Raw genomic sequence first — 22479 nt, 5'->3', positions numbered from 1 at the left:
TCCTTCTTGCCTCTTATTTTCAGATGAGAAATCCAAATTCACTGCCATTCAACTTGTTTCCCCTGGAGGTAAGGTGTCATTTCTCTCGCTGTTTTCAAGAATTGTGTCCTTTGGGGAATCCCTGGGTGGCTCAGTGGTTCAGTGCCTGCCTTTGGCCCAGGGTGTGATCCTGGAGTCCCGGGATCGAGTCCCACATCGGGCTCCCGGCATGGAGCCTGCTTCTCCCTCTATGTCTCTGCCTCCTCTCTCTCTCTCTCTGTCTATCATGAATGAATAAATAAATAAAATCTTTAAAAAAAAAAGAATTGTGTCCTTTAACTTTAGTTTTCAGAAGTTTGATTATGATGGGTGATAGCTTGGATTTCTGATTTTTTTTAATTGTATGGGGTACAGCCAACTTCTTAAATCTGTAGATTTATGTATTTTGTCAAATTTTGGGGGAATTTTCAATCATATTTTTACAAATTTTTTTCGGCCCCACACTCTTTCTTCTCTTTCTTGAACTCCAATGATGGGAATGTTAGTGTTTTTGTCATAGTCCCACAGGTCCTAGAGGCTCTGTTCTTCCCCTCTCATCCCCAACCCTGAATTCATTTTCTCTTGTCCAGATTGGGTAATTTCTATTATTAGATTTTCAACTTCACTAAATATTTCTTCTGTTCCCTCCATTCTACTGTTGAGCCCATCAATTACTTTTTCTATTTTGGTTATTATATTTTTCAGTTCTATAGCTTCCATTTGTTTCTTCTTTCTATCTTCTATTTCTTTGCTGAGACTTTCTATTTTTCATTTGTATCAGGAATATTTATGATTGCTCACTGAAACATTTTGATGATGGCTGCTTTAAAATTCTTGTCAGATAACTCTGACATCTCAGGGTTGGTGCTTGTATCTTCTCTCAAATTGAGGTTTTAGTGATGCATGGTATGATTGATCTTTTATTGTATCTTGAACATTGTGGGTATTATGTTACCTTGGGTCTTACTTAATCTTCCATTTTAGCAGGCTTATTCTGATACCATCCACCTCAAGGAAATAGGTACTGTCTCATTTCTGCCAAGTGGGTGTGAAAGTCCAGGTTTTCCATTCGACTCTCCATTTGGGGAGGAGTAACTCATTATTGTTGGGTAGAGGTGGTATTTTGGGATCCCTAGTAGGCTTTCACTGACAACACCTCTGGTTGTTGGGGAGGTGCCTCATTATTGCCCACACTCCATGTAGTCTCGAATGTCATTGTGGAAGGGGTAAAGTTTCATTATTATTGGATGGTAATGAAAGTTCCAGCTCCCCACCTGGTTTTGTCTTACACCACCATAGCAGGAAAGGGGGCACCTCATTACCGCTAGATGATAATAGAAATCTAGGCTCCTCCCTGGGCTTTGCTGATAGGGTAAGGGTAGGGCTGCATTTGTGTGTGTGTGTGTGTGTGTGTGTGTGTGTGTGTGTGTGTTGTGCTGTTTTGTCCTGGTAGGTTTATCCTTTCTTGGTCTTTTGGCTAGAGAACAAATTTTTGTGTGTCTGCTCCCATTGGTGTTTCTACATTGCCAGCTTCTCTAACACCCAATATTGGATTTATGAGGCAAAAAGAAAACCTAGGGAGCTGTCATGTTATTTCTTGGGTCCTGAGGTTCATTTTTTTTTAAGATTTTATTTATTTATTCATGAGAGATATATAGAGAGAGAAGCAGAGACACAGGCAGAGGGAGAAGCAGGCTCCCTGCAGGAAGTCTGATGTGGGACTTGATCCCAGGACTCTGGGATCATACCCTGAGCCAAAGGCAGACGCTCAATCGCTGAGCCACCCAGGCATCCCAGGTCCTGAGGCTTCTAAATGGTCTGCTTTCTCTTCACTTTTCAGACACTACTTATGTTTGCTTTCTACATAATATCTGGAAATTTTAGTTGAACTTAGTGGGAGTAATAGGGGAATGTGTACCTTTATTCAATCTTGTTTTGGAACTGGAGGTCATGGGAAAATTTTTTGATTACAAATTCACTCTTTGCTACCCAGATTTCATTTCATCTTGTCAGTTTTGATTTTCTTTAGGGATTTATCTGTTTTATCTAAGTCATCAAATTCATTGGCATAGTGATCATAAAATTCCTTTTCTCGGGGCACCTGGGTGGCTCAGTGGTTGAGTGTTTGCCTTTGGCTCAGGTCATGGTTCTGGGGTCCTGGGATCGAATCCCACATCGGGCTCCCCACGGGGAGCCTTGTTCTCTCTCTGCCTATGTCTCTGCCTCTCTCTTTGGGTCTCTCATGAATAAATAAATAAATCTTTAAAAAAATATTCCCTTTCTCTTCTCTTGGTATCAGTAGGACCTGTAATGAGTACCCTCTTTACTGATATTGGTAATTTGTATGTTGCATCAAGACCTTACCAATCAAATTTAAGGATTCTTCCAGAGAACTTTTGGTTCTGTTAGTTTTTGTACTCTTTTTCTGTATTCTACATTATTATTCTCTGCTCTTTACTTTTACCTTCTTTTCATTTGAGTTTAATTTACTTTTCTTCTTCTGGCCTTTTAATTTAGATCAACTTTGAAGGCTCTCTTTTAAATGTAAGCATTTAAATCTGTAAATTTCCTGTATGCACTGCATTAGCTGCACAAGACAGATTTTGATATTTTGTATTTTCATTATCATTCAGTTCAAAGTATTTTTCTAATTTCCTTCATGATTTCTTTTTTGGATACACCGATATATTTATGTGCTATGAAAAGACAAATCCTTAATTTTTTGATGTTCCTGTAAAGTCTTGACCTCCTGAGCTATAAAATTGATTTTAAGATGCTTACTCTTAATTACCCCAGAAATAATGGGTTTTCATGTATCACTCTGCAGTCATTTGTTCCTGAAAGGTAGAACTAATTGTTGCCACCCTAAAGATAATAAATCTTCTCTTATCTCTTTGGGTTACATTCCAGAGTAGGGAGCAAGGCTAATGGAAAGGGTGACTGAATAACCCGGATCTCAGGAGTGTCGGGAGTGATTTTGAACATTATGTTCCTATTAGTGTCCCATCCAGAGAAATGTAATTGCATTCCAAGGGATAAGGATCCAGGATCCTGTCTTCTCTCTTAGGAGCACAGGAATTCTATGTAAGTGGACAAATTCATCTTTCAGGGGTCCTCTCTGACAGTACAGTCGTCCCATCACATATGTAGGTTTACACGATCTGACCTGCATTACCTGCAAGGTGTTGGGCATGGGGGAACTAATACTGTAATGTTACTCTGGCTGTTCTTGACGTGAATTGGTCTGACCTCCGGCCAAGGTAACTGGTGTTTCTGCTAGTATCTATATAAATATGTAACCATGCAAGAAGGGTAACAATTTTTCAGATATTTCATTGCTATTAATTTCTAATTTTATCATCATGGTAATAAGACATTGAAAAATATTTCAGTCTTTCAAAATTTTTGAAAAATTTTTATGGCTCACCATGTGGTCTTAGTGAACATCACATGTGTTACTGAAGACTGGATGTTCTAAGGATAATGAATATACTGTTCTGTAAATGTCAAGTCAAGGTGGGTGATAGTGTCATTCAAGTCTTTTTTTTTTATTCTTTATGTTCTGATTTTTGGTATAGGCATTTTACCAATTAAAAGGGTTTTAAAATATTGTGACTATGCCTCTAAGTTTCTCCATTTCTTCCTTTAGTTGTTTTTGCTTCATGTACTTTGAAGCTTTGCAGTTAGGCACATAGAAATCTGAAGTATTGATCTATCATTTTGAAAGTGTATTTTATCTGATGACTGTTTGCATGACATGTTTTTGTCATTTATTTTCAAGTTAATTTTCTTTGTGCTTAAAATATATTTTTGGGTGGCTCGGCGGTTGGGCGTCTGCCTTCGGCTCAGGGCATGATCCGGGATCTGGGATCGAGTCCCACATCAGGCTCCCTGCATGGGGTCTGCTTCTCCCTCTGCCTGTGTCTCTGCCTCTCTCTCTCTGTGTGTCTCATGAATAGATACATAGGTCTTTAAAAAATATATATTTCTTAGAGGCAGCATGTAATCATATAATAGGGTCTTGCTTCTTTTTTAGAGAGAGAAGAAAAGAGAGCATGTGCACAAGTGTGGAGGGAAGAGGAGAGGGATAGAGAGAATCTTAAGCAGGCTCCACGCCCAGTACAGACCCCATGAAGGGCATGAGATCATGACCTGAGGTGAAATCAAGAGTCAGACACCCAACTGACCGAGCCGCCTAGATGCTCCTAGGGTCTTTCTTTTTTAATAAAAAATCCAATTTGATAATTACTATCTTTGAATTGTAGTATTTAGTATATTTACATTTCAGTTATGATTACGGTGTGCTATTTTGCTATTTGTTTTCTGTTACTCTCACTTAGGTTTTGTGTCTCAGTTCTTTCTTGATTTCTTTTGGGTCAACATTTCTTATCCCATTTTGGCTCCTCTGTTCACTTTTAGGCTACGCTGCTCTGCAGAATTTTCTAGTGCTTTCTCCAAGAATTATGAAATACATCTTTATCAGTCTAGAGCTAAGATTATACTACTTTCATTACAACTGTATAGTTCCATTTACCAACCCATTTTTTTGTGCTTTTAATGTCACAAATCTCACAATATAGCATTATAATTTTTGTTTTAAAGAAGCATAGCTTTTGGAGAAATTAAGATAATAAAATACAATTTTACATACTTAGTTACACATTTGCCATTACTGGTGATCATTTTTAGTCTATAGATCTGAAGCCCAAAATTTGTAATATTGCTTATAAGCTCCAGATTGAAACATCCCATTATGTGCCACCTTTACCTAGTTGTGATCTCAAAGTTAAGATGTTCAAAACTAAACTCTGTTCTACCTCAAAGTGTCTATTTTCTCACTAGCCATTTCTATTATGGAAACTCACATTTTCTCATACCAGAAGCCAGAAACTTCAAAGCATTGATTCCTCATATTGTTTTTCTTACTTGTTGCCCTTTTTGTTTTTCTTTAAAAAGGGTGTGGTTAAAATGGAAGACTTTCTATTCCATCCATTTTTCTTCCTTCCTTATGCCTTAACTTGAACATGAATAATTTGCCCATGTGAGTGATCTATAGGAGCAGCACAATAAAGACCATATATATTATTGTTTCACATTAACTTTATTTCTTAAAATTTTTTTAATCCATTCATGAGTCAGAGAGAGGGAGAGAGGGGCAAAGACATAGGCAGAGAGAAGTAGGCTCCCTGTGGGAGCCCGATGCAGAACTCAATCCCAGGACCTGAGCCAAAGGTAGGCGCTCAACCACTGAACCAGCATGTGCCCCACATTATTTCTAGCCACAATCCAAAATTCTCCTTATACCTGTTCAATAAATTGTCCCTAACTGAAATCAAGAGCATCCTTTGTGTTGTTGGTGCAAATCCTGACAGCCTTGGACACATGAGTCTGACTCTAGCCAGGCAGCTTTACCTCCACAGTCAATTATGTTCTTGTTGCTTGTGCTCTTTGTTTACATTGACAACTAATGTTTGTTGAAATTTCTAAGAAGCAGATGTTACTTTGTAACTTATTTCAACTCCACATGAATTTTCCTGAGCTGATTCCTATGATGTTTAGATTTCATTATTTAAATGGGGGATGTGGGGATGCCTGGTGGCTCAGTGGTTGAGCATCTGCCTTTGGCTTAGGTCATGATCCCGGGGTCCTGGGATCAAGTCCTCCATTAGGATCCCCGCAAGGAGCCTGCTTCTCCCTTTGTCTATGTCTCTGCCTCTGTGTCTCTAATGAATAAATGAATCTTTAAAAAGGGAGGCCATTCTTACAACCTCTACTCCTACTGTTTAAAAAGCACTACTGACAAAATTTCATATTGGTTACTAAAATAATATAAAAGTATAATATCAAGGCCCATGGAGAAAAGAGACTCAATGGTGTACAAACGTGAGGAGGAAGCAGTGAAAGTCTTCCCTCTCGTGTCAGCCCATCCCACTTGCCCTCTTCATCCCCAGGGTTAAGTAATAAGAACAATTTGCTGTATACCCTTTAGATCTTTTCCTATGCATATAAAATTTACATACAAACACATGTGCGTGTGTGTGTATAACATAGTTTTATTCTTGAGAGAGCACAAGCTGTGGAGAAAAGCAGAGGGAGAGGAAGAGGGAGAGGAGAATCTCAAGCAGACTCCTGGCTGAGTGTGAAGTCTGACACAGGGCTTGATCCCATGACCCTGAGACCATGATCTGAGTCAAAAGTCAAGAGTTCGACGCTTAACTGACTGAGCCACCCATATTTTTCAAAAGTAATCATACTATACACTTTGTTCTGTAATTTGCTTTTCCCAATTTTCCCCCGACTTATTGTTTGGAATTACAGATTCACAGAAAGTTGAAAAAAAAAAAAAAAAAAAAGGACTAAGGGGCCCAGTGTATCTTTTACCATTTCCCCCCATGGTAGGATCTTACCTGACTACAGTACAGTAGCTAATCAGGGGAGTTACACTGGGACCACCTAGAGCTCACTCAAATTTCACAGGTTTACATGCATTCACTCGTCAGTCTAGTTTCCTTTGCAACTTTGTCAAGTGTGGAATTGTGTAACCACCACAATCAAGGTACAGAACTGAGCCATCACCATGGGGCTTTCTAATACTCTCCCTATATAACTCCATTCTCCACTTCCCAACCCCTGACAGCCACTCATCTATTCTTCACATCTATAAGTTTATTTCAAGAGTGTTATATAAATGGAATTATGTTGACTTGTTTTGCTCTGCATAATTCCTTCAAATCCACTGGAGTTGTTGCCATGTTGCCATTGATAGTCTGAACTTACTTTTTTCACTTAGCAATGTATCATGGACCTCCCCTATGTAGATACTTCTTTTTGCTTAACAAAATGCACAGTATTGAAGAGAATGGAATGGATATAACCATTAAGTATTTAATCCCTTTTAATTATGGATAAATAGTTGTTTCTAATTTTTCCAGTCACAAATAATGCTGTCATGGTTATCTGCATACAGACACACTCACAAGGCTGCCTATTTCTCAGGCACAGGTCCCACCAAGCGGGATCCTGCTTCAATGCCTGGCCCTGGCCCTGGGACTGTCAAAATAAACTTTCAGTCACACTACCCACTAATGACCCCACAGCCACATTCTCAGAGAAGGTACTACTGAACTGTCTTCCCTGGTTACAAAGATAATACCCTTCCAGATCTCTCTGTCATTGTTTTGTTTTGTTTTTTTCTCTGTCATTGTTTTTAATGTATGGAATTACATTGTTCACTCAGAAGCTCTTGAATGCCTACTATGTGATTGACACTTTGTCTAGGCACTGGGGGTATCATGGTAAATAAGATATAGTGCTCAAATTTTTCTCACAAAAACCTTTTCTTCACTTTCTCATATAGCTTTAACATATATACATTGAAATATTTGTGAGGGGTGCCTGGGTGGCTCAATCAGTTAAGTGTCTGACTCTCGACTCTCGATTTTGGCTCAGGTCAGGGTCTCAGAGTTGGGGGATCGAGCCCCCTGTTGGGCTCCAAGCTCTGTGAGGAGCCTGCTTGGGCTTATCTCTCTCCCCCTCACCTGCTCTCTCTCTCTAAATCTTTAAAAAATAAAGATTCATGTAGTATATAACATATAAAACAAAACATGGAAGATACCATGGCCCTGCTTACTCCTCCCCCTTTCCCAACCACTTTGATTTCTTCCAGTCTCCTTCAATAATTTTATATATGTTTTTCTCCTCAAATTTAAAGGTAATATGTGCTCATCCTATAAAGCTGAGAAAAAAAAAAAAAGCTGAGAAATAATTAAATAACAAAACAAATTCACTTATTTTTTAAAAGATTTTTTATTATTTTTTTAAAGATATCTATCTATCTATCTATCTATCTATCAATCATCTATCTATTTATGAGAGACACGGGGGGCGGGTGGGCAGAGACCCAGGCAGAGGGAGAAGCAGGCTCCATGGAGGGAGCCCGATGTGGGACTCAATCCTGGGTTCCCAGGATCATGCCCTGGACCGAAGGCAGCACTAAACCGCTGAGCCACCCGGGATGCCCTAAAAGATTTATTTTAGACAGATATGGAAAGCAGGTGAGCAAGAGGGAGGGGCAAAGGGAGAGAGAATGTTTCAGTAGACTCCTTGCTGAGCACTGAGCCCGATGCAGGGCTCCATCCCACCATGAGATAGTGACCTGAGCTGAAACTGATAGTCAGATGCTCAACTGGCTGAACCACCCAGAGGTCCCCAAATTCACTTATAACCACAATGTCAGAGCACAGTATCCAGGCATATACACTTTTTACAGACTGAGGATCATGCACATGGTTTTATACTTCACTTTTTTGTTTGTCATGAATAATGTCCTGTCTTTCTTATAAAGTCTTTCTTGTGAATGTAACCAAAAAAGTATACAAAAGTATTAACAACCCTCTGTCATATGAAATTAGAGCATATCCTCTTCTATTGTATATGTCACATATACAGCAAAGTCTGAAAGCAGTAGTATTTTTTTTAATTTTTTTTTAGCAGTAGTATTTTTATCAGTTATGAGTGAACATCACCAACTCAGTTAATAAAGAGAGGTAGTCCAGTCTTTGGTAGGTGAAAAAGATATTTCATCTTAGAAGCAGGAAAGAGCATCAGGCCTTTGTAAATGTTTCAGTTAGAAGAGTCCTTTCTCTTTTAAAAATCAGTGTAAAATAAGACATTAAGCAATAAAGCAAAGAATATATAATTTTTTAAAAGATTTTATTTATTTGGGATCCTTGGGTGGCACAGCGGTTTAGCGCCTGTCTTTGGCCCAGGGCACGATCCTGAAGACCCGGGATCGAATCCCACGTCGGGCTCCCGGTGCATGGAGCCCGCTTCTCCCTCTGCCTGTGTCTCTGCTTCTCTCTCTCTATCATGAATAAATAAATAAAATCTTAAAAAAAAAAGATTTTATTTATTTGACAGAGAGAGAAAAAGCTCATGAACAGGGAGGAGTGGCAGAGGCAGAGGGAGAAGCAGACTCCCAGCTGAGGGCGAAGCCCAAAGAGGGGCTCCATCCCAGGGCCCGGAGATCATGATCTGAGCCGAAGGGAGACGCTTCACCAATTGAGCCACTCAGGCGCCCCTCCATTTGTTCAACAATGTATTTATAAAGTATAGCCATATAAAATGCTGATTGATATGGATCAACCTGCAGCTATAGCCTACATACAAACACATTTCTAGAACCTTAACCGTATACTTCCTTTTATCTCACAAACCAATGAACAAGCACCAAATGTGTACTTCTCAAAGGTGGTTTGACAATTCCACCTATAAAATATTTCTCCAATTTTACATAAAATTAAACAGGAAGGTATTTATAAAATGTTATTTCACTAGCTCTATATCATGGGTCATCACCCTAAGACATCTAAAAACCTAGGGTGTTTCAAAACAAGAAAATTTCATTCACTACAAAAGTTAAAGAAAACACACATATAGACCTTTTGGCTTTTGGCTCTGAGGAAGCCAAGGTGCCAAGTCTCTTCAGTCGTCCTGAATTTGGGTTCATCTGGCACCAGCCGCCTCCACTATGCCACCTAGGTTAGAGCCCAGTGAGATGGAACTCGCATAGCGGAGGTGCATTTGTGGGGAAGCTGGTGCCATGTCTGCCCTGCCTCCTAAGATGGGCCCTCCAGTCGGTCTCCAGAAAGGGTTAGTAATGACATCATCAAGGCAACTGGTGACTGGAAGGGTCTGAAGATGACTGTGAAATGAACCATTCAGAAGGGACAGGCCCAGACTGAAGTGGTCCCTTCTGCTTCTGCCCTGATTATCAAAGTCCTCAAAGAACCACCAAGAGACAGAAAGTAGCAGAAAAGCATTAAGCACAGTGGAAATGTCACTTTTGAAGAGACTGTCAACAGTGCTGACAGATGTGGCACCATTCTTTAGGCAGAGAGCACTCTGGAACCATTAAGGAGATCCTTGGCGCCTGATCCATCTGTGGGCTGCAATGTTGACGGCCACCACCCTCACCACATCATAGCTGATGTCAATGGTGGAGCAGTGTGATGCCAAGCTAGTTAAGAACTGGAAAAAAAAAAAAAAAAAAAAAAGCATTTCAATAAAGGATCGCTTAACAACCCCAAGCAAAACAAAACCCCCAAAAGCCCAAAAACCCCACACATATAGAACTAAGTATAATTTGTAGTATTTTCTAAAAATGAACAGATGTCATAGGATCTTTCCTTTCAGACATTCTTTTGTGACTTTTCCAGTAGAGTTCATAAATGTGATGCAGCTCAAAGAGATGGATTAAAACATCAGTTCTGGAGGACAGTCCTTTTTTTTTCTTTAATATAAATTCCATCACAGTGTATTTGGTTTTGAATTTAACAACCAAAAAAGAAGTATAAAAAACACATTATTTTACTATAAGTGTCTAGAAAGACAGGTGTTAAAATACGGATCTACAACGTTCACTCTGTGTATTTATCAATCATGTCATATGAAATTATGAATTAGAGCACACCTTTTTCTAGTATATTCACCACATATACAGCATTACAGCATGATTCCCTTCTCACTGTCCTCCATTTACTTAGTCAAAAGTATAAGTTATTTTTCAAAGTGGTTCAATGTTTCTATTAGACAGTCTAAGAATAGTGAAATATCAACCCTTAAAAAAAAAAAAAGAAATATCAACCCTCTATCTACTGTTAAGTACAATGAGCACATCTAAACATCTAGAAAAGCTACATACTTTAACTAAGGACTGAAGTTTAATCACTATACACACTATATCTGGGAGTGCTGATAGGTCACATACTGAAAATGGCTCTAACACAGACATCCTATGGAAGCCCTTCCCCGCTTCTGTCTTCCAACTCTGGACACAGATAAGGACCTGAATCTAAAACCGGACGTAGAGATTGCATTTCCAAAGGTCATTTCCAGATGATGTGCTTCTTGAGTGAATTTAAACAAAAAGATCACAAGTTATTTCTCTAACTGTACTTTTAGCAGATGTGGACAGCTTCTCTTCATCTACAAAGGCTACATGTCATAAACATGTAAACATGTAAACATGGGCTTCAAGTTTTATTTTAAAAGGCTGAGAGCAAGGTTTACAGCAGCTCGTGCACACGCTGTGCACGGGGTGATAGTTGGGAAATCTTCCAAACAGATGGTCGTCACTTCCGGGCGGCCACAAGGCACATCATAAGCTGGCATTTCATTGTCTGTACCGAGAATGCCCAGAGGCCCGCTGATGTCTTGGGCTCTGGCTCTGCCTGCCTGGGCCCTGGCCGGTTCAGGATGGGAGCGTTCCTTCCCATCTCAGTGCAGAGGTCCTGGTGAGCATATTCCCCCAGCAGCCAGAAGGCGAGGGGCAGCTGCCACTCCACCCAAGTCAGCCCTGGAGGGCAGGGAGGCCTGTGGCTCTGCACTCCCTCTGGTCCCAGCACTCACCCATCCTCAGGAGCAGGTGCTAAACGAATAGGCTGAGTTTGAGCACAGAGGCACAGTACTCAAAGGCACTCTGGAAGCTCTAGGTGGGATCGGACTATATATATAGAGCTCTGCAAGTTGATCATTTCATTTAATGTCTTCGAGATCTTCCCCATGGAGATACTTGTTTTTATGTATATGGCTATACAAGACCTTCCGTAAATGGCTTCATTGCAGTCTCTGGAAAAGAGTAACATAATTTAGCTGCCTCCCTATAAATGAACATGTACTGCTTTTCCTTATGTCCTTACTGCTTTCTCAAGCAATCAACCTTATGGGTGTATCTCAAAGAGTACAGTGGCCAGTACCAAGATTATGCACAGTGAAACTTAGACACAGATTGCCAAATTACTTTTTTAGTGAAATTATGCCATTTTATATTCCCACCAAAATGCTACTTTGCCCATAACCTCAGCAACACTGGCTATTGAGTATCTGAGGCAAAAATAATCTCACTGGTGTTTCTTTAAGGAAGCCAAGCATCTTTCTAGATGCTATTATTGATCCTTATTTCTTTTATGAATTTGTTCTAGTTCCATTTTTTCCTATCAGTGCTAGTCTTCCTCTTAGGTTCCCATGTACTCATATCTGTTTTCCTTCATCACTACCAGTGTTGTGTCCACTTAGAAATACCTATCCTAGCCCATTATAAAATGTTACCCATGTTTTTTCTGCAGTATTTGTTTTCATTTTCTAATGTCTAATCAAGTTCATGGACCAAGTGGAATTGTTCTAAGATGTGAAGGATAGAGCAACTTCATTTTTCCCCAGATGGCTAGCATGTTGGTCCAGCATTATATATCAAACAACCTATTTCTCCCTCACTGATCTATAGAATGTCTAACCCATTTTACTTTTTTAAAAGTATCATCCACATATAATACAAAAATAAAATAGTATGAAAGGGCAGAGAGTGAGATGTAATCTATGGCTGATGCCTCATTTCCTCTGGAGGCAACCCGAGTAATAGTTCATTGTGTATCCTTTCAGATACTCTCGTGTCTGTCACCATAGATGGCAGTGGGACATGCTGTTTGCAGTCTTTTGTCGTTTCAAACAGCTCTGCAACTAATATCCTTAGGTACTGTTCATAATGCAGAAGTAAATCCATAAAATTCCCCAAAGTAGAACTGATAGGTCAGAGAATACAGGCATTTGAAGACTTGATACTGCCAAACTGCTCTCCAATGATGCTGCACTGTAAATTTATATTCTCAACAAAATGTGTGAATGATTTTTTAACAAATATTTTTCAAATTTGAGATAATTTTATAGGCTGTCATGCTCACTTTTCTTTGAGAACTTGGGACAGCACAGATTAATGAACATGAAATTCCTTACAATTCTTTTTTGAACTTCAATATTCATTTTATGGATAGTTAGTACAAAAAAAAATCCTCAAAAATTTATAACCTAGTGAGTTGACCTGAAAGTACATATGACCAATATATGGCTAAATTAAATTAGTAATAGAACAATGTATGGTACTTTGGGCAACACAGAGAACTAACTTGGTTTGGAGGTCATGGGGAAGTGTGAAGAAAGCATGCTACTGGATTGAAAATCCTACATGAAAAGAATTAACTTACTGGAGAATGGACTGAGAGGTGACATTCTTGCTTGAAGAATAGGTGGTAAATTAAGGAGTGGAAACAGCACTTAAATCCTCTTTATCAGATGGAAGGCACTGGTATAGAGAGGTTAAAGAAAATGAAGTTAACTTCATAGGATGGTTAAAATATCCATAAAAACCTGTTACTCAGGAAAAACTAAATGTTAATTCTCATGTCTCTAGATTCTGGGGTGCATGAGCATAAAATAGGTAAAAGAGGCCAACATCGCTCAACTTTTCCAGAATGGTTCTAAAAAGTTAGCTTATTAAGAAGTGAGAAAAGTAAAGCCAGTGTGATGTAGTAGTCTGTCCTCCTTCCTACCCCAAACACAGTACTTTACCCTCTATCCTCCAAAAAACAAACATAAAGGTTGCTTTATCTCTACTGGCCCCTACTGGTTCCTGTGAAGGTTCTGAAATTTTGCTAGTCTAAAAACTGGGAATCATAGCTCTCATAGCCTTCCTGTTTCATTGAGCAGCCTCAAATATATCAAAACTTTGTTGATTCAGAAGGCAATTAGAACACAAATGTTGAAAAGAATTCTGCACAAAATAAAACATTCAGCATTTTGAGAGCCATAGTCCAACAACTCTTACAGTGTTTCAAAGGTTCATACAACCTTAAAGTGACTTTTGAATTGAAAATCAACTTATGTTCAGTAAAAGCAAATTTAAAACCTTTGAATAAAGCAATCTATACCTCTGGCCTACGTAAATTAAATACCGCTGCACTCAAATAGCACCTGTCTTAGATGTCATTATCCCAAATTATTAGCTAATTCTCTAAACACTATTTTACCAAATTTTCAGGATGACCAAAATAATAGTTATTATCTCATTTGGTAAATACCACTTTATAACAACACCACCACCATCACCAAAATGCTCTTTCAGGACTTTATTTTGTTTATTAATAAAGTAAATCATTATTATGACTTTTGAAAAAAAAGTTTAAAAATGTTCAGCCTTCATGTTAATGTAGGTTAGGCCATCCAAAAGACAAAGCAAAGACTTAACATGAAGTCATGGTCCAAGATTACACTTATGAGAAACAAATACAAGACTTACAGTACTTGATAAGTAAAGACAACCAAAGTAAACTGTATTTCAAATTCGTGTCTATAAAAACATATTAAAGATTACTTGAAAATAGTGTCCATCTTTTCTTTGAAATGGGTATAGCCTCATCTGCAATCATGTACAAATATAATAAACTTGACTAATAGCTTTCTTAATCTTTTAATACAAATACAATTCCTTGCTTCTTTATGCAACCCAACAAAATATAAAATGATGTCATTAGAAAAATATGGACCTTTCTGAATCTATATTGCATTTTTAATTTAGATTGGAAAATACAGTTCAGATCATATGAAACACACATGGATTTCAGGCTTACATATTATATCTTACAAATTATTAGATATGATCTTTATTTTGGCTGAAATGCAAAAATATGATTAATTTCTTAGTAACAGATTATTTTAAAAATAGTTTCCATTGATAGCAGTGCTAGTCCTAGAACAAAATGTAAGCAAAACATATTTGTAAGTCACTGTCTATTCAGTGCCCCAAATATACAGATCCTAACACTAAGCCCTTAATATACATTTGCTTTAAAGATTATTGAATGGACATCTCATGTGTCTGATAATCTTTAATTTGAACAATCCTGTAAACATAGTCAGAATCTTTCTAAAAGAAATAAAATTCAAGTAAACATTGCATATTTGATTTAACGTAACCTTACACAGTTAAATTCACTTATGACACATTGGATCAAAACCATTCAATATGTAAAAAGGTTTTAAAAAATCATCCACACGTAAAGATGGAACTAAACTCTGTAAACGTGTTCGTGTTTAATAACTATTGTACTGCAGCTGCTCTTTGGTTTGGCATAGTTACACTGGTCAGATGCCTCAGGTACTGAATATTCAAGTAAATCTGGACCCAGGTAAAACCACGACTTTGTGGAATTTGTCTTTAATGGCAATGGCAAGACCTGAAATTCAACTTTATTTTCCTTACATATCACACCACAACTATTCAAAGCATTTGATGGACCAAAGATGTACTAGTACATTTTGAAGGCCTTCATTTGACCTTTTCTCTTGCAAAGAGGTGACAGAACTAGTCAATACCAGTTGAAATACCAAAGAGGCAGCCTTGTCCTGACTCCCATACTGCGTGTAGGCCCTTGCTGAACAACCATTAATATGTATGAAAAAAACAGCCAAATATTTAGCATTTGGGAAAATGTTGGCCATAAACTAAAGCAAAGGTAACTAAAGCAAGAAGCTTTAAGTGAAAATTTCTGGAAAGGTGTTTGCTATGCTATTAAAGATGATGTGAAATACAACCTAAAAGAGAAAGATATACCACCACAAAAGTGCCTGGATAGGTTAAAGGGGAAATTCTTGTTTTCTCAACTGTTAATCAGGTGCATGCAAATCCTTTGATCTAAATGTAGAAATACTCACAAAAAGTACCAGAACAATTCTGAAAGTAGTTAAGTAGTTTTAAACATTCACAATTTCCTTATAATACACAAAATGCCAAAATGAAGTGATGTTTTGTTATCGCTTAGCTCTCATACTTAGAAGTTTTCTAGAGTCAAGATTATTAGGACAACAAAGTTGAAATAAAGGTACAAGAATCATTATAATAGTATTCCAAACTGTATTTTCAAAGCTAACTCATTCCTTTGGTTCAAGGGAAAAAAACATTACATCCTTTTAAAATCTAATATTAGTATAGCCAACATAATTAGACAAATCCTCTAAGGTGAGTATCTGGAATAGTTGACTATAAAATTTATGCTACATTAGGAAATGACAGAGCTATCCCTAGCATATGTTTGGCACACAGAATATTTGTTTGATGAATGAAATGTAAGGTTACTTTTGCAAAATCAGGAATCAAAGAATGTGAGAGGTCATCCAGTCCAACTCATGCATCTCTATCATGAGATATCATAATATCATAAATATCATCTGATATTTACAGATGCGGGTTAAGATTTCTCTCCACCCAATACAGGAAGCAATCAATTATTTTGATCTCTGTGTGTATATTTGACTAGACAGGGTAAGTAAGGAATAATATTTCTACCTTGTTTCTCCTTTACAGGATACAGTATTTTCCCTCAGAATTAATGCTACAATTTCTGTTGCTTAGATTGCATTTCAAGAGGAAAAGGGAGATGCAGGTCCACCAGGCAGACAGGGGCTGCTATTTAGGAAGTCGGATTTAAAATTCTGCAAGTAAGAGTGGAATCCACTGCTCAGAGACTGGATACTTCAGTTAGAATTTCTTTCCAGAAAGAAGAAATTACACTAGGCAGTTTTACTCTTGTTCAAATTGCCTTTTAAGTCACTGTTTAAGCTGTTAAAGGAATGCTGTAAAACATTTCAAAGTAATTGCCAGTAATCACCTAAACTGACATTTGAAAAACAAAGGATGTGGCATTCTAAATACCTTAGGACTAGAAATAATTTTTTTAAGACTTTATTTATTTATTCATGAGAGACAGAGAGAGAGAGAGGCAGAGACAGAGGCAGAGGGAGAAGCAGGCTCCATGCAGGGAGCCTGATGTAGGACTCAATCCTGGTACTCCAGGATCACGCCCTGAGCTGAAAGCAGACGCCCAACCGCTGAGGCACCCAGGCACCCCTAGAAATAATTTGTAACAGCTTACAATACCTGCCTATATTCCTCTTTACTTTTCTTCTAGCCACTGCCACTATTCTTACTGTGTCCAATATTTCTATTTTGTCTCCCTGCCCATAAAAATACCCATGAAAGTTCAACAAAAAAGTAATTTAAAAGTAGAGGGAACCAAAAATATTTCCTATACTGCCAAGTTTCCTTTAAGCCTTGGGCACAACACTACATCACATGGTTGTATTAATGCTTAGAACTAAGCCATCAATGAATTATACAAATGTTCTCCATGCTTTAAATAATTATATTTAGATATCTGAATCTTTCTGAGTGTTATTTTATAGTTAATAAAAAACTTTATTATAAATGTTGAAAAGTATAAAACAGTAATTATAAGTTAGCAAACACCCAATTAAAAAAAAGTTATTTCCTTTTCCTTATACAGTACAAGCAAAAGTAGATGGATATTATTATTCACCTTCAGCCACCATACCGCCCTACATGTACTTCACATAAGACAACTTTTCAGCTTGTTTCTGGAGTGAAAATTTATATGGATACTAAGAAACAACTCTAATGTCAAAAAAATACATATGCCATGTTAACATGTGACTTGATAGCTCATACTGTAGCATCTCATAATAGCAAAAGTGTTATTTCCAAAGTAAAATGAAGTCGCTTTTGTAGCAGTAAGTTGATGTAGCACAAATGGGTATATTTAGGATTAAGGCATCTTCCTGCTCTGGAGTAGTGCTCCTGTGGATCTGGCGATCTGCACAAAGGCTTCCTTCTTTAAAAAATATATCTTCTGTCATATTTCAATTATTTCATTCCACTGATCATTTTCTTCCAAATAAAACTGAAAATATCAGTCCATAATACGTTTTTATACACCTACAAAACCAGAAACAATTTAGTTATTGGTTAAAACTTGATTTTATATTTCGAAGAACAAGATTTATTAAATGGTTTTGTGGGCAAAGGTATAAAGCTGCTAAAATAAGATAGGAAATAAATATTTTAATAGTACTAATATTGTAATAACAAAGATTTTTTATAAACAGTAAATAAGTGACATTGCTGACTTTCTTCCTCTGAAGCAATCAAGAGAGCATTTGAAAAGATGTAGATTCTTACAGTTCTCCTTTAACTGTTAACTTGGATGTAATCTAAGGAGACATCTTGCCTACTCCTTCCTAAGACTGCGACAGGATATGGGGAATTACCCACAGCAACATTATTTATAGGTTGTTGAGGGCTTTCAACAAGCATAGCATTACACATTATTCCACCCACGTTAAGAATCCTAGAAGTGGGGCTATCCCACAACCACAGTTCTGGTTGACATGATCACATGATACAATCACCAATCATCTTCGGAGTCCAGCCTCACACAACCCCGACTGAGAGCCTCTGTTCTGATCCTGTCTAGGACTTAGGCTCTGGCTTCCGACACAGGCTTTGGGTTCTTTACACGGAACTGAATGCTAATGAAAAATGCTGAGCAAGGAAGCAGACGTTCCCCTAATTGAGATGCCAGAGAACTCTGAAAAAAATGAATTCCTGACACAGAGAAACTGAGATAATAAAGGGATGTTGTCTTGAATTGCTAAGTTTGTGGTAATTTGTTATGTAACAAAAGATAAGCAATATATATTATTAGGAAGACTTCAAAATAATCTCATAGCTGCCTAATATGTTGCTGAGTCACGGAGCTAGCTCCTTAGCAGTTTTTGTTCTAAAGCATCAGGAGAGACAAGAGTTCACTTCATCTCCACAGTTCAACTTAGTTACATTACTCTCACTGCTGGTACTACGTTTATGTTTAATCTGTCTGGAATGTCCTTGATTGCTATTTAAATTAATTTCCTCTGGCTATTATCTCAGAGCTAGCCAGATAGCAGCTGATCAGTGTGGTTGGCTACGGTAAACTGCTCTTTTGTTCTGTCTTTTCCAACTAAGTCACATCAGTGAATTTATTCAGTCTTTTTTGCAGCCTAATTAGTCATTCTTTCTTAAACAGCTAGCAAGACACTGTTTACTGAAAAGATTAGTTGTTCACATATCAATCCACACCAGTTTTTAGTTTCTTAATTAATCTAACCATACATATTTACAAAGATTGCACTAGGAATGGTAAGAAAAATGGGATTTAAGCAGCTGTTACCATCCAATCGCTTCTGAACTACCTATCTCTTTTGACCTACCTAATTTTGCTGATATAATTAAAAGAGTTAAAAAAAATTGACTTGCAAATTGTTGGAGAGTACAAACATGCAAATGACTGCATTTGTTCAAGGAAATTACCTTTATACTGTCTTACCTTTCTCTTATTCAAATGATTAGTTATGAACAAGTGGTACTCAATTTTCTATTGCCACTGTAACATGGTTATTTGTCCCTGTAAGCACATAATTATATATGACAGGACAAAAAAAAGAAGTATTATGTTTCCGGCTAAATGGTAAAATTGATGATTACAGTAAAAGCAACTCTTATGTAAGCATTAAATAGACTTACGGTGTCAACCATTTATCCTCTTTGAGAACCCAGAAGTCAATCAGCACTAAGAGCTAAAAATCTGGTTTTACGCTTATATTTGTAAAAATGTCCATTGGCTTTTAAAGATGTTCAGCAATAATTACAAAGCCCATGAAAGAAATTTTTCCCTTGACCTATATGGGGTCTAATGGTCCTAATGAAGATTCTAATGATACTAATTCAAGAGAATAACTTAAGTGCTGCTAAAAGCCAAAAAGAAAAAAGAATCAGAAATTCTGATAGTTTTCAAGTTTTAGGGTATTTCCTCCAAACCATTTTCCCACAGTGCAAGATGATGACAATGTTATTATTAGTGCTGATGAAAAACGCCACACATATATTTTAGATTGTAATGCCTATTAAGTGGCCAAGCTTTGTTAAAAACCCAATCTGGGGCAGCCTGGGTGGCTCAGCGGTTTAGTGCCTGCCTGCAGCCCAGGGCATGATCCTGGAGACTCGGGATCTAGTCCCACATCGGGCTCCCTGCCTGGAGCCTGCTTCTTCTTCCTTTTTTTTTTTTTTAAATATTTTATTTATTTATTCATAGAGACAGAGAAAGAGAGGCAGAGACACAGGCAGAGGGAGAAGCAGGCATCATACAGAGAGCCTGACGTGGGACTCGATCCAGGGTCTCCAGGATCACGCCCTGGGCTGTAGGCGGCGCTAAACCGCTGCACCACCGGGGCTGCCCCCTGGAGCCTGCTTCTCCCTCTGCCTGTGTCTCTGCCTCTCTCTCTCTCTCTCTCTCTCTGTGTCTCTCATGAATAAATAAAATATTTTTAAAAAATAAATAAAAAATAAAAATAAAATAAAAACCCAATCTGGTTTGAAAAACCACTTCTGTCTTACCAACTGTTCTATGATGCATCTATAATTCAGGAAATGATTGAGTTATCAAGAAAAGGTTAAAATATATTCAGTTTATTCTTTTTATACTAAGGCAGCAATGACTACAATGCATTTCTTATTTTTTAAAATTTTTAATTCTTATTTATTTTTGACTACAAAGCGTTTCAAAAATTATTTTCAAATAAGCAAAGTTAAGACCCTAAGAAAATAACCTTGTTTAAATGTTATTCAGAATAGTGAAGGCCAAAAGAACGTTCTACACTGGAGGTAAAGAAATATGCGCCTGGGTAACAAAAGAAAATCCCACCCGTAAACAGAACAAAACACAGCAGTAGCCACTACACTTACTCAAAACTTTTCTCTATAAAAGCTACCAATAAACACTGATGCCCCATTTGTAAGATATTTTATTAAAAAGTCTCACATAGCTTAGTATAAAATACCATGTTGTTTTAATTTCTCCACAGTTGTTAAATTGGTTTGATCTTCATTTTAACCAGGAAAAGCACTGTTTTTGAATGACAAGTATTACCTGATCTGACAGTGCTTTCTTCAGATCCATTCTCTATCCACTGAGATTCACTGTCCAATAATCGGTTTTTTGATTCACTAAGCGGTTTGATGGGAAAGGGTTGATTTGAGCCAATACTGAAAAGAGGAAGAGGTAATTTAGTAAATAGTTTAATGCTCAATTAAGGACACTTTATTAATAAGCAGCAAATTAGTATTCCTTCTCCTAAATATGTGAGGGCAACTCATGAGATCTCAGCACTCTAAAAAAACCCTATCTTCAAAAGAAAAATATACCCCCGGCCCCCAACTGAATGGCTCTTAGACCCAAAATCTATATTCCAACAGTGCCAATGAAAACAATTAGGCAAAAGGAAAAAGCTTCAGAGGCTGGTGTGAAACTTTTAAAATGTGTTAATCAAAAGCCATAAGGTAGTAGCACAAGGTGAGGATCTATGTCTGTGGCCAGGACAAAAAAATTACCTGTCATTTCCCAAGTTTTCTGCTTTCTACCTCTGCAGTTTAGATCTAAGGGGAAAAAATGATTTAGTGATTTAGCGTAGACTTACTTTTCTTGCTAAGAGATCCAGGGAGGGAGGGAATGGAGGAACAGAAGGAAAAGGGAACTAGTAGTTCTTATGTACTTACTATGGGCCAGACACTATGCTAGGTGCTTTATACATATGATGTGAACCTTCACAATAACCCCTGGAGGTACATATGGTTATCCTCATTTTATAGAGGTGGAAGCTCAGTCTCACACAGTTTTAGGGACTTGTTTGGACTCACAATAAATGTTAGAGTTCTAAGGTCCTAAGACTGGAGGTTTGAAGGTCTATATTGTAAGCACATAATTATATATGACAGGACAAAAAAATTAATAGGCTGGCTTGGAATTTATAATCCCTCCTTCCCCACAATTTATTTCTGTCCTATAAAAATTTCAACTATTTTACTTTGACAGAAATATCTCTATCTTGTTTAATATTTCATTTAAAATGAACTATTTCTTTGAATTTATGAATCAGTTTGCTTGCCACACAAATGCTAAAAAGAAAAAATCTTTTTTTTTAAAGAAAAATCTTCTAAGAGGGATTTTTACATTTGTATTTCTGAAATCCTCATTAATATTATCTCTACATTGAAGTTTAAATCTGTTTATCAAAATATAATAGTGGATACTATGACTAAGTTCTTTGAAAAAAATGTAGCTGATATAAACCAAGGATCAAATCTTGAAAGAACGTTTTGTTTTCTAGAAAGATGTAGCAGAGTTAGGGTAGCCATGTTTCCTGGTTTGCCCAGACATTTCCAGGTATATGTGATTGTCCTGGTTCAACTATTAATAGTAAGCATTCTCTTTCTTACTCTTCAGTGTTCTGGTTTGGATGATAAAAAGTATGGTTATCCTAAACATATTAAGTACATACACATTAGGTCTCAGTTAAAAAAAATTACATAGAATTTCTCTTTCCCTATCTATGTTGACTTACAAATTATTACTTGTATTTATCAGATACATATGTATGACACGCACACACACACACAGTTTGCTTTATAACGAATAATGAAAAACTTAATGACAGAAGCACACCTTCTGGCATATTCATTTTGATTTGTAACAGAAGCTTGTTCTGGATCCATCCCCACAAGGCGAGTTGGAAAACTGCAACCATCACCCAAGCTGCATAATGAAAAATATCAGTAATAATTTAAATTGTATTAACTTAAATTAAGGTGGTCAAATCTAACAACCATTCTACAAAAGCATAGTATAAAGAAATTATCATAACTTGTCATTTCAGAAAATAATTCTTAAAACTTTCTAATTTAGA

The 22479-nt window shown here is 37.3% G+C and overlaps 1 protein-coding gene across 15 annotated transcripts in view; it reads right to left on the bottom strand.

Annotated features, from left to right (window-relative positions):
- Window positions 1-8713: 8713 nt before the first annotated feature.
- ZDHHC20 (zDHHC palmitoyltransferase 20) overlaps window positions 8714-22479 on the bottom strand; it is a 78989-nt gene continuing 65223 nt past the window's right edge. For 5 of the 15 annotated variants that reach the window (XR_013362955.1, XM_077868409.1, XM_077868407.1 and 2 more), the window contains 4 exons: window positions 22239-22328; window positions 20667-20782; window positions 19068-19145; window positions 16573-17638 (listed from right to left, as the gene is read on the bottom strand). Coding sequence is in view for 10 of the 15 variants with exons in the window: in XM_077868409.1 (XP_077724535.1) it covers window positions 19108-19145; window positions 20667-20782; window positions 22239-22328 (244 nt within the window). In the remaining 5 variants the exon portion in view is untranslated. Of the gene's footprint in view, window positions 10048-10292; window positions 11647-13055; window positions 13154-16572; window positions 17639-19067; window positions 19146-20666; window positions 20783-21127; window positions 21173-22238; window positions 22329-22479 lie in introns of those variants that run through there. The other 10 variants (XM_077868413.1, XM_077868415.1, XM_077868408.1 and 7 more) reach the window with 7 other exon arrangements.

Source organism: Canis aureus, chromosome 24 (genome assembly GCF_053574225.1).
Source record: "Canis aureus isolate CA01 chromosome 24, VMU_Caureus_v.1.0, whole genome shotgun sequence".
NCBI lineage: Eukaryota > Metazoa > Chordata > Mammalia > Carnivora > Canidae > Canis > Canis aureus.
Note: the sequence above shows the minus strand (reverse complement) of the source record. Positions and strands in the feature narration are given on the sequence as shown.